The sequence below is a fragment of the Heterodontus francisci genome, chromosome 12, assembly GCF_036365525.1.
Source record: "Heterodontus francisci isolate sHetFra1 chromosome 12, sHetFra1.hap1, whole genome shotgun sequence".
In the NCBI taxonomy this organism is placed as follows: Eukaryota; Metazoa; Chordata; class Chondrichthyes; order Heterodontiformes; family Heterodontidae; genus Heterodontus; species Heterodontus francisci.
Window position 1 is genome coordinate 49,465,410 of NC_090382.1, and position 15,983 is coordinate 49,481,392.

General features: G+C 41.4%; 1 protein-coding gene across 1 annotated transcript in view; it reads right to left on the reverse strand.

Moving 5' to 3' along the window:
* ablim3 (actin binding LIM protein family, member 3) overlaps positions 1-15,983 on the reverse strand; it is a 328,868-nt gene that overhangs the window by 81,132 nt on the left and 231,753 nt on the right. The window contains exon 7 of the mRNA XM_068043395.1: positions 11,581-11,668. Within this exon, the coding sequence (XP_067899496.1) occupies positions 11,581-11,668 (88 nt within the window). The remainder of the gene's footprint in view (positions 1-11,580; positions 11,669-15,983) is intronic.

The following is a 15,983-nucleotide window of genomic DNA, read 5'->3' on the forward strand; positions in this document are numbered from 1 at the left end:
GTACATCGTATGATGGTGATTAAGATTTTAAATGGGCCTAACTCTGGGTACGGGCTTCTGCGCCCACAATGATAGTGACAATGGGCTGGTAAGCCATTGCCTAAAAGTTTCCAAGCATTACCGCCCCATAGACACCGAATGGGGTGCCTAACCATTAACCCCTATTTGTTTGGGATTGCATCACATTCTTTTCTTCACAGTGGAATAGCTACTAATCTTCATCTGATCCATTTATTGATTTGATGGATAATGCCATTGGTTCAACCCTTCAATTAAGATATTTTAGGTATAATTTTCAGTTTCAGTGGTGGGGCACTGGCCAGGAGAATTGACCGGGATGCAGCTGACCCCCCCTCCGCCTGTTTCCACCACTGCCAAAAGTGAAAATTGCTCTCTTTGTCACCTTGCTTACATTTTCCTTCTGAAAAGGTGCCATTGACAAGGCATGTTATTATATACCAATTAGTCCTACTCCTGTGGTGAAAGTGCAGGAGAGTGGAACTAATTGGAAAGCTTGTTTGAATAGCCAGCACAGGCATAATAGACTGAGAGCTTCCTTCTGTGCTGTATGTTTTTAAGAGTCTATGAAATGACATTTATGAAAAATGCTCCTGTGATTTCACAGAGGAGCCTCATGTCAGTGAATAAACTCAAATCTTGCAGATATATGGGAAAAACATGATGCCGTCCTATTCCCCTATGCTGTTAATCATTGATCAAATAGGCAGTTTCTCAAAGAATTTAATTTCAGAGATGTATCCATTATTCATTTCTTCCTTACTGCTTAATCAGTTACTGTAATTATGAAAATGAAGTTGATTGGTTTTCTTCAGTGTAACATTAAACCCCTGATCTTGAAGATTAGTTATCTTATGACAGAACTGAATTTAAAAAAAAAGTGTATATTTCTGGCAATATCATAACAATGTGTTGCTCCACCAGTATAAACTGAACCACAGAGTGCAATTTGAGATCCCCAATCCATTCAGTTACTTACCTCAGCCATATCACTATTAGGAGAGGCCAAGTGGAAACTAAACATTTCTGCATTGGGATGAAGAGAAAACTGATGTGATGTTAGCTCCGACTCATTCTCATTGTTGCCCATTTTGCAATGACATTGGCCTGGCAGGAGGTCAGCTTCAGTTTGTGTATAGTCTCAAAGATAAAAATCTTCTAACATTGCAATTTTTTGGCTTGAGACAGGCCTGGCAAAACGGTAATATGGTCCAGCTTGCAGGCTTTTGACAAACTTAGGCAAGGTTCTGAGCCAATAGAGGATACTGTTTGAGAATGAAGATGGACAATGATAGCTGTCAGCTTTTTGTTCTTCCAAAGCTGGAATACTTCATTGGTCAGGGTTAGGACAGACAAAGTTCATTCAAATTGAGCACACAGGTCTGAGGCCTTCAATAAGCCAGAGCAATATAGTACATTCCAATCTGAACACTGAATGCAAAGGGCATTGGGAGTAGAGCACGACTTATGTGCTAGGCTTATTAGGCCCTTATTTTAATTTAATTTAGGTGTCGAGCCCACATTGTAGCTGGAGTGCCTGAACAGAGTTCCAACCATATGGTAATAAAAGCAAAATACTGCAGATGCTGGAAATCTGAAATAAAAACAGAAAGTGCTGGAAAACCTCAGCAGGTCTGGCAGCATCTGTGGAGGCAGAAGCAGAATTAACGTTTCAGGTCAGTGACCTTTCATCAGAACAGACCTGAAATGTTAACTCTGCTTCTCACTTCACAGATGCCGCCAGACCTGCTGAGTTTTTCCAGCACTTTCTGTTTTTATTCCAACCCTATGGTGCCTGTTTGAAATACATACTGAATAGTAGGTCCCCTTCAAATTTAAAGGAAAACTTTGGATATACCTTCCATCCAATATCTTGCTCCCCAACACCACCCCTCCCCCCACCTTCCCCACCAACACACATATCACATGCTCCTGTCTCCCTAGCACAGGCAAGTGTCACTTTTTAACTGGGATGTGGGCATCTCTAGTAAAGCCAGCATTTATTGCCTATCCCTAATTGCCCTTGAGAAGGTGATGGTGAGCTGTCTTCTTGAACTGCCGCAGTCCATATAGTGTAGATACACCCACAGTGTTGCTAGGTAGGGAGTTGCAGGATTTTGATTTAGTGACAGTGAAGTAAGTATAATGTGTGACTTGGAGAGGTACTTTCAGGTGGTGGTCTTCCTATGTGCCTGATCTCCTTGTCCTTTTAGTTTAGTCATGGATTTGAAGGTGCTGTCAAAAAATCTTAGTAATCTTGCTGCAGTGCATTTTGTACAAGGTACACATTGCAGTCATGATGTACTGGTGGCAGAGGAAGTGAATGTTTAAGGTGGTGGATGGGTTGCCAATCAAGTGGTCTGCTTTGTCCTGCATAGTGTTGAGCTTCCTGACTGTTGTTGGAGCTGCATTCATCCAGGCATGTGGAGAGTATTCCATCACACTCCTGAATTGTGCCTTGTAGATGATGGACAGGCTTTGGGGAGTCAAGGGGTACGTTACTCACAACAGACTTCCTAGCCTTTGACCTGCTCTTGTGGCCACAGTATTTCTATGGCTGGCTCAGTTCAGTTTCTGGTCAATGGTAACTCCCAGGATGTTGATGGTGGGGGAATTCAATGATGGTAAGGGTCGTTAGTGTTTGGAAATCTCTCACCAAGGCGATGAAAAATTAGATAAACACAATTAAGAACAGAGTACCCTTCAGTTCCTCCAAAAAAGTGATTCTCTTAAATTCACTTATGTCTATATCTCAGTCTATCACTGTTGATTCTGATTCAGCTCTGACAAAATAATTAACAAAAAGCTGTTCTGTAAAAAGTTGAACGGTTATTACTACATGTATTATTCAGTTACAAGATGTTTAGTCACTATCTATGGTACTCCGGACTAATGAATTTATGTCCAAGCCTAATCTATTATCTGTTAACAAAGGTACACTTTTAACATAATGTAATTTTGATAATGTAATATGGTACAGGCAACTTTCATATGACATTGGTCACTCTGGTTATCTGTCCTCGAACTAGAGAGTAAATGATGCACATTTCAGTTACTGATCTTTGACATAGTTGTAAAACTTGTCCTTTTAATCTAATCTGCAGCAAAAAAAAACAGTTAATAACTGTTGCTAACATGGACATTGAAACATAATAATTTTTTACCATGTCTGCCCCGACAGCTTTTAAAACTGTAAATGCAGCATAGCTTTTGTTAAGGAATCATAGACAGTTCATCATAGGTTAAGGGTTATTAAAGCTATCCATTACATTGTATTTACTAATTATTGTATATAGGTCAGCAGCATCCTGTTCTTGCCAATATTGCTCAGCCTGATTACACCGTGCTCTTGTATTCAGGAGGAACTTACAGTGCTGACTTCTGGAGGTTCCTTGGATTTTCTTGCCCTTCAATACAGGTTCTGGACCAACGTGATTCCAAATGGATAGCAGTGAAATTGTGACATTTATAGAAGTCCAGCAACTTTCAACATGTCACTGAGCTTGTGTCCCAAGTGAAAGTAATGCATGCCACAGCGTAGAAATCCAGGCATTCCCTTAGTGACTTTTGCTATTTTAAGATGAGTTTACATAACACAAGCCTTTAAACTTGTATTTTAAAATAATCTAGCTGTTAGGTTATTTTAAAACACAAGGTTAAAGGCTTGGAACAGTGGTATCCAACTTTTTTGCATGGGGGCGACACATTAAAATTTTTGTCTTACAAAGGGGGCCTGTGAGACAATTTTGAAAAGAAAAAGGTATTAAAAATTTATCATACTATTAATCAAAACAACAACAAATGTGTATTTTGGTGAGGAAGTTTTATATGAGAACACGAATTTATTGACTTACATTCTCGTCACTATGTTGGACACTGATTTAGTGAAATACCTGGCTTTTTTTTTCTTGCACAAGTAGTCAATGTTTGCCCACACATTTGTTGTAGCAGTGCTGAGTATTCTGGATAGATGTCCATCTGTCAGGAATGATCTTGATTGCTCTCTCTCCCTCCTCTCTCTATCTCTGTCACTTTCTCTCCCTGTGTTTCCCCCCTCTGTGTTCCCTCTTCTCTCTGTCTGTCCCTCTCTCTCTGACCCCTCTCTCTCGCTGGCCTGCTCTCACTCCGTCCCCCTACCTCTCTCTTTCTCTGTGCCCCCGTTCTCTCTGCCCCTCTCTGTCTCTGCCTGCCCTGTCTCTCTCTCTCTGCCCACCCACTGTCTTCTTCTCTCGCTCTCTTCCCCCTCTGCCTCTCTCTCTCACTGCCCCTCTCTCGCTCTGCCTCTCTCCTCTCTGCCCCCCTCTGTCTGTCCTTCTCTTTCTTTTCTCTCTGCCACCCCCCTCTCTCTTTCTCTCTCTCTCTCTGTCCCTTTCTGTGACAGTTGCAGAGAGTGGGAACGCTCAGCAGAGCAGCTTTGTGGTTGGTCAGTTTTTTAAAAATTGCAGTGTCAATTTCACAACTGACAGGTGCTGGCTGTGGGAACAGCAGTTTCTGAACTTCAGGCAGCTTCAGGATTTTCCAGCAGGATTTGACTTTGTTTATAAAAGCCCGCTGGAGTTTTGCTTTACTTGGGGCTTTGCGATAAGACATAGTAAGGTAAATGCAATAACTTTTGAAGCTGTGGGCAAGTGTCATATGATCCAATGTCATGGGATTAAGCATCACATGAGCTTGATTACCATGTGATCAAATCTGCAGGAATACGTCAAACCAGAATTAACAACCCTATAAACTTCTGTAGTGTAATCAATTAGAGGCTGGCATGAATGTTAGCTCAGTAAAGAAGAACAAATGGACTCTATGGTAAGCAAACATTTTAAAAAGAAAAAAATTATTTATGAAAAGATTAAGGGAGCAACAAACATGTCTTTAAGTAGAAAGGCAAGAGGAATTGGTAATAGCTTTATATAAGAAATGAATTTCCTCTACAACCACTTGTATCTGTTTCTGAACTAGCATCTGAGAGATGCGCGAATGAATTCTATTATATAGTTGGGAATAAGCAAACTTAATTTACAAAATAGTAACTTACTTTCAGATCAAATATAAAAGCAGAATTATTTTACATGGCAGCTCAGTTACTTATGACCAATGTTCCTGCTAATCTGTGTGCGTAGCCGAGCACAAAGATTTAATGGGACTGCGTATTGCAAATAACTGATCAGTGTCACAAAAACCTGCTAGGTCGAAAAATGATTTTTTAATCCAAGGGCTGGAAACCTGAATATCAAACTGATAGATATGAACCATTCAAACCGTGTAAGCTTCAAACCCTGTCTGCTACTGTGCTTACTTACTTAAGCCTGATTGGGGGGGGGCTATTGTGGGCAGAGAACTTTCCAGATAGAACAGACAGATCTCTCTCAAAGGAATTTAGTCACATTACTGTCTCCCAGAGAACCACTGATTCAGTGTCAACATCTTCAAACCAGAAGCCTCAGGCCCAACAAATTCAGCCTGAAGCCAGCCGAGTCACCAGCCTCCACAGACTGTATATCCCTTTTATTTTCTGGACTCTAATTTAACCAAAATATCCTTCCCCACTGTGTAACCAATTTGTGTGTGTGTGTGTGTGTGTGTGTGTTCGCGCACGTAAGTTGGAGCGTATTTTATTATTTTTACTTAAATTGATTTAAGTACAATAAAGCTAACCTCCTTCATTGTTAAACTCAAAAAAAACCTGTCCAATTGGCTCTTTTTATGATAACAGCACACAACAAGTAAACACTCGCTGAATTGGCAAGTATATCCACTTAAAAAAGAAATAAATCTTGTGGTGAAACAAGGAGAGGGAAAAGAGGGGAGCCCTTCAACCATGCCTCACCTGATTGTAACACTGGGCACAACAATTAAATTTTAAAGATAATGTTGCTTATGACCATAAATAATTCATGCTATTTCAGCTGATAGATATTAAAATATTCCAATGACGAGCCACATTTAACATATAAGAATAAGAAAGCACTATTTTTCCATAAACTCTGCTATTTCTAACAGAACCCATACAATTTGTATTGTCGATCATCCAACTCCTTGAGGAGAATGAATAGTCACAGGCAAATTTACCATCAGGCTAATCTCTGTGAAACTTCTCCCTAGACCCCAAAGCTAATACAGAAAAAACTCCAAGAAATCAATCTGACATTGCAATTAACATTATTCAATTCTGACAGTTACATACACATGGGTTTTCCATTGCCTCAGCGGAACTAGAGTTAAAAGAGGAAGATTTTTGTCTTATTCATCTGGGTGTTAATCTGATTCTTTGGAATTAAAATCAGACATGTTCTATCATAGACGGGTGATTGCTTTCCTCTGCTTACAGTCAAGGTGATGATGACGATATCTACCCCATTATGTTTCATACAACATTTAATCACCTATGTCTTTTCTTAGCTGGGACTTGCCAGCAACTTTTTAAAAGAATTACAATCAACCCAAAAGAAAATGTGATGAGGTTGTGTTGGTCAATCAGCTCCTAGATTTCAATTCTCAAGAAGAAATCTATCAAGGGCCCTATGGTACAATTTCCTTGGGCAGGGAGTAAATTTGCCCAATTAATACCAAATAGCATTTTTTCCCCTCTTAAACCTGGAATGAATATGAGTGGTAATTCAACACTGCTGCTGATAGTATCATACTAAATGCTACTATACATCAGAGAATCATGACGCGGGGTCCTTTAACAGATCAGACAGAATTGTCACAATATTGATTTAGATAACTTAGCTGATCAATGACCCTACATTATACTGCTTATAGCACTATAACTTTGAACTCACAGTATTGCATGGCATAGCCTAATGAAACACACTGACTGTATCAGCTTGGCTCTGTGTCTGTTTCTGCATCAGAACTTATGGGTTCAAGCTCCACTACAGAACTTAATTTATAAGCCAGGCCAACACTTCAGTGTAGTACTGGGAAACTATAACTTTGTCAGAAGTGCCATACTTCAAATGAGATGTTAAACTGAGGAGGTCCTGCCTGCCTACTTGGAGGTAAATAAACGATCTTGTGGCACCATTCAAAAGAAGAGTAAGAGGGTTCTCCTGGTGTTTCCTGACCTATATCTATCCCTCAGTCAATACCATCAAAACAGAGTCAGAGGATGAAAACAAATTGGTCAAAGAACCAACTCTGTCTTATAATCTTGTGAATTATTGCAGTATGCTTATCTAAGGAGCTTCTCAACATTAATCTGCACTGTCTGTACTCGTGGAGAGAGCTTCATAAAACTCAGAAAAAAAGATCTGTGGATGTAGTAAATTAGATAAGGGAAGCAGAGAAGAGCTGACATATCGTTAAAAAGACAGCCCAATATTATTTTATTTTGGAATTTGTTTTTATCCTTCTCTCAGATCTAGCTATTATTTTTGTCCTCGTTTGTAATATCCCTGATGTTTTGTGACATGGTTCATGATTAAGAGGTGAAGGGTTTATTACTCAGAACTGAGGCACCTTCTCCACATCTATTTGGTGAACTATCACAAAGGAGGAGAATTTCAACTGTCAACTGCCCATTTATCACCTGCGAAATGGATGACTGGCAGTTGAAAGTTTCATGGGGACCTTGTGAGCCATTTGTCCACTGGAATAAACTTTCAGCTGACCCTTAAATAGGCATCCTATGCTTGTTGTAGGACCTCAGTTGCAATGTTCAATGGAAAAATGGACGAAACATGAACAAGGCATGCCAGTTCCACTTTTTTCAGGTGCCAAGAGGCTCCTCCGGGCCCCACAAGAAATCTTCCTGTCTCATTCCCCTCCCCAGCAAACAGGCCTTAACCGCTGGTTGACGGTGGAGAGTAGCCAGTGAATTTTCTTCCTCACCAGACTGGCGAACTGCAGAAGCAAGGCCATTTGATGCTCGCAGCTCAACAAGAAAATGTGAATGGGGTCCCTCAACCAGTGTATTAAAATCAATATGCTTCAAATGAAAACAAAAACATCAAAGCCACGATAAACTCAAGTACATTTGGCCTTCTGTAACGTAGGATTTACTACAATGATAGTTTATTCAGAATATTTTCCCATTTTTTGGAATTCCTTATAAAAATATATTATCTCATAAATTCTAACTTTGTATTACTTTTGGATATGGCACAAAAAGATCTGGTACTTTAGTTGGTTTGAGGGGGATATTGCACATTCTTTCATTCCTCTGGCAGCTTAAGGAATATATTTGTTTTGGCCAAACTTCAGCCAATGAACATTGCACTCAAATTAGGAATGCTTTTCTGTCTCACCACAAGGTGAAATATTGACTATTGATCAATAAACACCACTCGATTTGTGTAATGTTATGGTTCTATATAATTAGAAGCAAATGCCAAGAGGCACATATTTTGAGAATGATGAAACAAAACACAATATACTTGACTGAATGAATTACCAAATAGCAATCTACCATTGATTATCATGCAAGAATCAATTACTCATCCTTCCTATGGATGTCATAACAAAACTAGTTCAAAGCTATTGATTTCATGGTAAAATTTGGAAATGGATAAGAAATTGGTTGAAGGGAATAATACTGGGTACTTGTTAGAGGACTTAACTTGGAGTCAGGGCTTGATTTTATGACTGTTTCACATTTATATCAACGACTAGGAATCAGGAAAACATTGGTCAAATTTGGAGATGACACCAAACTAGGGAGGGCGGTTGATGATGAGAAAGCAGATTGGGAATGCAAAATGAGTTTGACAAAACATGTACGAGGGCAGAAGATTGAGAGATTAAATTTAATACATTTAAGAGTAAAGTACTGCACATACCCAGAAAAAATGAATGACACAAGAGGGCTAGTCTTCCACTTCCAGTGTCATCCAGGAGCAATTAGAGTGGAGCACATGGGAAGTACTGAGTGCACAGAAGTTCTCTGGGGTTTCATTTTAATTCGGCATTTGTGCAGCAGGCCCATGTGGGTGCATTGGGGGTGCAGTATTGGCCCAAATCATAAAGTGGGGAGAAAGTCTAGCTGCATTCTAGGGCTAAAAGGTGTCCTTCACATTCAAGGGATATGAATAGTGAAAGCCCCATATGAGAAAGGACTTTAAATGTAAAAAGTGTCAGCTGCTGATGAGTATCGATGAGTGCTGAAATTAATCATAGCCACCAAATGTTCTGATTTTTCATTGCTTTGGCCATCTTCTTTAGTAAAATGGGACAAAGCCTGTGGCTTTCTGCTCCATACCATAGCTAGATCGGCCTCCCGTATTAAATGATACACAAAATTCACAGCATCCCAAGCAGAAGTCTGGGTGATCCTGCAGTCTGTTTTGGAGGGTGGCACCACTGTAGTGAGTAGTAAGGAAAACAAGTATGTTTATGCCAAATTATGGTGTAGGAATAGGTCAGTGAGTTTCCCTTCTTATTCGAGGTGGCAGAGAGCAGTTGGATGGTCGGGGAGAAAGGATTCTTGTCCCTATGGTTAATAGATGTTTCTATTATCAATCTGTCACTTAAGGCAGATAGCACACAAATGATAGCTCTGGAGTCAGTACAGCAGATTTTACTGGGAGTAGCTTGCCCCATAACTGCATTCGGTACTATTAGAGGAAGTTTGAGTGCACTGGCCTCTGATGTTCATTTCCTTTAGTTTACATTTACACACCTTCTTCGGGTGCAGACACCAGAAAAGCCATAAAGGAAGTTTGTCGGGTGAATTTTGACTTTTAGTACCTGGGTGCAATGTGATAGCAGATTGGCTGCATGTGATACATGCTGCCTGGCATTTGTTTCCATTGGCTTCAATAGAAATGAAAATGGGGAGTAGAACGAGCTAGTCATTTACCATTGCCTGTTTTATACTTCTGCCTGTGACAATTTCACCACCTCCTCCAGAGTTCGAGAGAAGACTATAGAAACCTTGACAGCCTCAGTCGCCTAAGTTGTTCTATTCCACATATATAAAATTACACTAATACATAAACATTCAGAAACTTTTCAGTTCTAAAAAAAACTTCTCAAATTCCATTGTACGAACAGCACAATCAATTATTTTATTTCAACAATATCCATTTTAGCACTATTTTCATTTTAAAAGTTATTTTTGAACTTCGTGCAATTAACTAAATACTGATATAAAAGATAAATTATATGAAGTGAAAGGGAATGGAATATTATGCATCCCAACATATTGACACTGACAATCTGATTCAGGAAAACATTTGCAATGGTTACACTATGTATAATCTGGATGACAAGTTTCCCAAGGCTGTTTCTTCATATTAATAATGTAAGTTCAGTTTCTATGATATTGCAGTGGAAATTTGCTGTGAAGTATTATTTAACATTTTGAGTACTTTATACAATTCTGGTTGCCAGAATATTGAAAAGAATAAAGGCTCTGGGGAGGATGCAAAAAGACTTACATGGATGATACCAGAAATGCGAGGTTATGCCTATCAGGAAAGGATGACCAAGGTAGGTCTTTTTGCTCTTGATAAGATTGAGGGGTGACCTAATAGAGGTCTTTAAAATGTATAAGGTTTTGCAAGACTAGGCACAGAGGTCGCAATTTTACTTTGGGGCGGAGGCCTTGCCCACCGGGCAAAAAAGTCAGGGGCAAGCCCGCCTCCGGTGGGCCTGGAAGCCACGCCGTAATTTTACATGGCCCAGGCCCTTAATTGGCCTTGGGTGGGACTTCCACCCCTCTGAGACAGGCAATCCCTCCTCCATGAACTGCCGGCCAATCAGTGGGCCACCAGCTCTTCAGTCCCAGCAGCGCCACCGGGAGCAGTGGCCACTGCTGGGACTGTACCCAGTGAGAGCAGCAGCAATGGAATTAAGGTCAGTGTGGGGGTTCGCTGGGGACAATTGGCTGGGGATGGGGATGGTGGGGGTCAGTTGAGGGGGGATAGATGTTCCAGCGGGTGAAGCTTGTGCTGTGGCGGGGGCCCTCTGTGGGACACGGTGCCTGATCTGGAGATCCCCTAGCCTGCAAGGAGGCCACTAGGTTTAACTGGGCAGCCTTCTCAGCTGGCGAATTGGCCGTCTGCTGCTGGTAATATCCAGCGGTGGTGGGAGGAGGCTCTTAAGTGGTAATTAATTGGCCAGGGACAGGCAGGGGGGCTGTTTTTCACCTCCCCCACCACTTGCAACATTGTAGTGGGGGGAGGAAGTTGATGGGAAGGGCACCCCCTCACCTCCCACTCAATTTTACACGCCCCCCCCACCCCCCAGCTCACTCACATGGGGGGTGTACAATTCCAGCCAGAGAGCATGTTTCCCCTTGTGGGGAAGAGCAAAACTAGAGGCCATTAATGTAAGACAGACTCCAAGAAATGAAACAGGGAATTCAGAAGAAACATCTTTTCCAGAGAGTGTTGAGAATGTGGAACTTGCTAGCACAGGGTGTAGTTGAGGTGAACAGTATGGATGCATTTAAGGAGAAGCTAGATAAGGATACAGGAAGCAGTGAATAGAGGGTTATGCTGATAAAGTTAGAAGGATGGGGCAGGCTCGAATGGAGCACACACGCTGGCATGGATGCTTTGGTCAAATGGCATGTTTCTGTGCTGTATATTCTATGTAATTCTATATAGCCTGACATACCTGTTAGGTACATTTCTTCTCCTTCTGTGAACATCTGGTGACATCTGACACACCTTGCACATGTTGGGTGGTAATGCTTCCCTCCTGCCTAAAAAAAAAATACACTTTTATTAACAAAATCTGTTGCTTAATTTTAAGAAATCTACAACTAGATATCTGCATATGAACCTCCCTACCTGATATTTTTTCTATGCACATGGAGTGGGTGATGCTTTATGCCAAGTGCTAACATGAAAAATCTGCCTCTCGCGATTTCTGTATTTTTCTTTTCCAAGAACCAATCAAAAGTTTGTACTTCACTGCTTCTTAGTTGATTTATTACAAATTTCTTCCTAAATTTTACAGTAAAGGTATGAATTCCACAGCTCTATACCACCTTCCCTTGCAACAGTGTAACCCTCTGTCTCACTGTACTGCCCCAGGATATCTCTTTCTGTTCAGTTCAGATTGACAATTAAGGTGACAAATAGATGGACCCTTTGAGAAATAAGATAGCTCCTACTATGCCTTAGAAAAAATTCTAATTCTATTGATTGTCATATAGGTAAAGAAGAAGCTATTGTCTGGAAAGAAATTGCTTATCCAGTTTGGTAGAAGTGTTACTGAGCATTTGATCTTTCAGAGAGAAATATCAGCAATTGTGAACCCTAGAACTGAGTTGATAGCACAATGCATGCTTATTTTCAGCAGGTAACTAAACTTGAAGTACATAGAAAGTTTAGTGACGATCAATAGCACGAGTATTAAGTCATCAAAGAATCAATGCGCGGATGCCGAAATTGTCTTCGACATATTTGTTTTGAAAACTAATCTGGTGAAAAGATTGCATATTGGCATGAATAGAAGTAACGTTGTTCGATATGTAAAGGCATATGAACATTCACAGCATTCAGTCTTGTCTTATAATAATACATATCAATATTGCATTGTTAAAAATTTTGGGTCTGTATTATTCTCTCAGGTTCAATGTCACTGCTATGTACTTATACTGCTCTTCTGTAAAGAATCCCTTAAAGTACAATCTAGGTATTTAATTTAGATAAAAATTCACAGCTTGATAAAAAGAATATACCTTAAGGTTTATGACAGTGCTTTCAAAAATGTTCTTGCAATAATGGAACAGCAATAATCCTTAACAGTTCTTCCAATGATTATGTATATTGAATAAACTGTTATCTGCAGCCTGCTATTTAAGATGATTTATGATGGCCCACATGTCACCATGCACAATTGCAGAGATTAGATGCCATTGTTGGCAATCATAAATAGCTCACCAAGCTGTAAATTTTAAGTGAGGTGGTACTTAATAAGTTCATTCAGTTCTCATGCATATTGCTACATTAATAAAGGCAGATAGTGATTTATTAAATGAAGGGCATCGAAGTCTGATAATATCATTGTTACCATTCTACTCCAGTAACACTTCACCACCAACTCTGCCACAAATAGATTAGTGTTTAAATATCAATCTATTCAATTGCAAAATGTATTGTATATATCTGTGCCTGCACACACATGTGGAAATACAAAGCAGATCTGATGAAAGCTGTGGCAATTCAGCAATACCGTCAGAAGTCTGCCAACATCTTTTAAAACTTCAAAAATTGTCTCCATTTATTAAAGTCACTTTATTTAGACATTATCATTGGTGATTCAATCAAACAAGAGGTCAAGGAGTTGCTTTCAATAAATGGTACTACTCTCTAAGGACAATGATAAGAGTTTCTGAGCAACAATCAATTCACCAAAGAGTAAGTCAATTTTATCAACAAAACCTTCTTCTTTAACAGAATATATCCTAAATGAAACCTCTCCATCGCATTCAAAACGCAGTAGAACAATGCTTAGAGGTCACTGGACAGGAGAATGCCAAGTAGGTCTAAGCAAACGTTGAAGATAGTAGATTAAAACAAATAACTCTGGTGAGGTGGTTAACAAAGATGTGAGGTGGTCCTTGTGGAAATTATTTCTACCTTTAACTTTATGAAGAAAGTTAACAAAATATAATTGATGGGGAAATAGACATTTTCTAGAACTGTGTCCTATGCATTTCATAATTTCTCCCCAGACACTTTTTTTTTTCTTTTGTGGGTTATTTGCTACCACACATTACTCTCCAGAAAGGAGTGAGGCGTGGGGCTGAATTTTCGTGTTGGGGGCAGTAAACATGAGCTGGGACCATATCCAGGTCACGAACCCTGCCCCCAGTGGGAAACTGAAATGATGCATGATATTCATGGGGACGACCCCTTAATTGATGTGGATATGGCTTTGTGTCCAATTAGCAGCCGCGGAGCAGATCTGTTCAAGGCAGTCCTGATTTAAACAGACCACACAGCCATTACTGTGGCTGCTGTTTAATTGAATCTGCTGTCGCCTCCAAGATGTCCCAGGAGAGCTGGAGGACTGGAACCCAGGGCAGAGCTGCCCCTTGTTTCAACCTAGAGGCTATGTTGGAGGCCATGTGTGGCAGGAGGAGGCCACCCACCCAAGTGAAACTGGTCTGGCAGACATCACTGCCATTGTGAGTGGCAGAAGTATCATCCGGAGATCCTGATCCACTGCTGGAAATGGTTCAATGACTTCATATGCTCTGGCAAGGTAAATGTCACCCTCAACTCTCAGAATAGGCCCCTGGTTACTCATCTTCTAGCAGATACACTAGCTGAAGAGCCTCAGGGTACATCCTGCCAATGAATATCGGGCGAGTGCATCCCCAGAGCATTTAACAACCTTTCAGAATGGCGCTCAGCCATAGTGCTGCTGAGGACCTGCCACTAAGACATGCAGCTGCTAATGAATAGGAGCAGATGACACTGGCTGTACAGTGTCAGGTAGAAATTTATCACACTCTCTTTTGTCCTGCAAGAGAAATGGCATCACATTGCCAAGAGAGGGCACAAACAGGAAATGACCCCTACCTTCAGGTGACGAAGCCCATGTAGGAGGTAGCGATGGAAATAGCTAGGGTCGCAGACCTGGAAAAATGGGCATCATTGTAGAGATGGTGATTACAGAGGGCAATGTGCTCATTAACGGGGTGCATTGCACTCCACCACATTGACAGCATGCCAAACACTGAGTTACACTGGGAAGCCTCAGCACTGCAGAGGCTTCTGCTCTCCAAGGTTAGCTTTCATGATCTTTTATGTCTCCCACTGGTGCAGGTGTCTATCCGTGGAGACCCTCTACTTCCCAAGCAGCTATCCAAGAGCAGCAGCAAGAAACAGAAGAAGCACTGTCACACCTTACAAGTGCATTGCCCACTTGCGCAGATACTCTCACCTCGCTGGGTCCTTGAACGCAGTTGGAAAGTGTGTTGCTGGGTGAGGAGCATGGAACTTGTGGGTCGGAGGAGGTGCCAAAGGCAGAGGCACCTCAGAGGAGGGAGGACAGATTCAGTCCCGCTCAGTTGGGCACAGGTGTTACAAGACAAGAGGCTCTACCTACAACAGTAGCAGGAGAGGTGCTCCCCCATGTCAGAGTTCCCTGAAGCAGTACGGAGTCATAGGCATATGCAGAAGTCCATTCTGCTCATGTGCACCACAATAGCTCAAGGTTATGAATGCATGAGCTCCTCCATTGAAAGAGTGACCATCTCCTGGAGAGCCATATGCAGCAGCACTTGCAGTGTATGCAAGAAATGCGCATTGACATCCACAGGATGCATGTCATACTGTGTAGCCTGGACCAGTCAGTGGCACTGATGGCACAGAGATGTTTGGAGTGGATGCCAGTTGCACCCCAGCTAGTGACCTCCTCCATGCATCCAGAGCACTAGCCAAGGGTTGAGAATGTCATGGAGGAAGATGAGGGAGCCACACCTCACAAGGCACCTTGATCATCCTTGGCCTCATTGGCTCCTCTGACAGTGGGAGTCTCTGTGCAGCAGGGTCAAGTGATGGAAAGTGTCCCTGCATCACCTGGGGGCACCTCCATGATGAGGACGACTGCCACATGCATGTCAACCGCAAGCAGACACAAGTCAGCAGGCTGTCTCCATCTCCTCTGAGGCCACAAAGGGAGTATCGCGTGGGCACAGTGGTATCTTCTCACTGTCTCTGTGTACTATTTCCTTTTCTTAGAACTGTATAAATAACGACATTTTAAGCCACAGGTCTGAGACTCCTTTTATTGCTACCATGACAAGAAAAATGGTATGAGGTGGTGAAAGAAATTAAGGGATCCTCCATGGTGAGGTCTAAGCCTCTGGGAAAATGTGCATCTTTCATTGGCGGTAAGCCTTCAGATGTTTCAGACTGCATCTTGAATGGAAGTGTTAGCACAGATACCTCAGACTGACTTCCATAACCATGCCCTTCATCCAGGGTCAAAGGGACTCAGTTGAAACGTTCCTGAATCAAATGATCCCTGACATTCATGGCATCCAACGAGACCTTCAT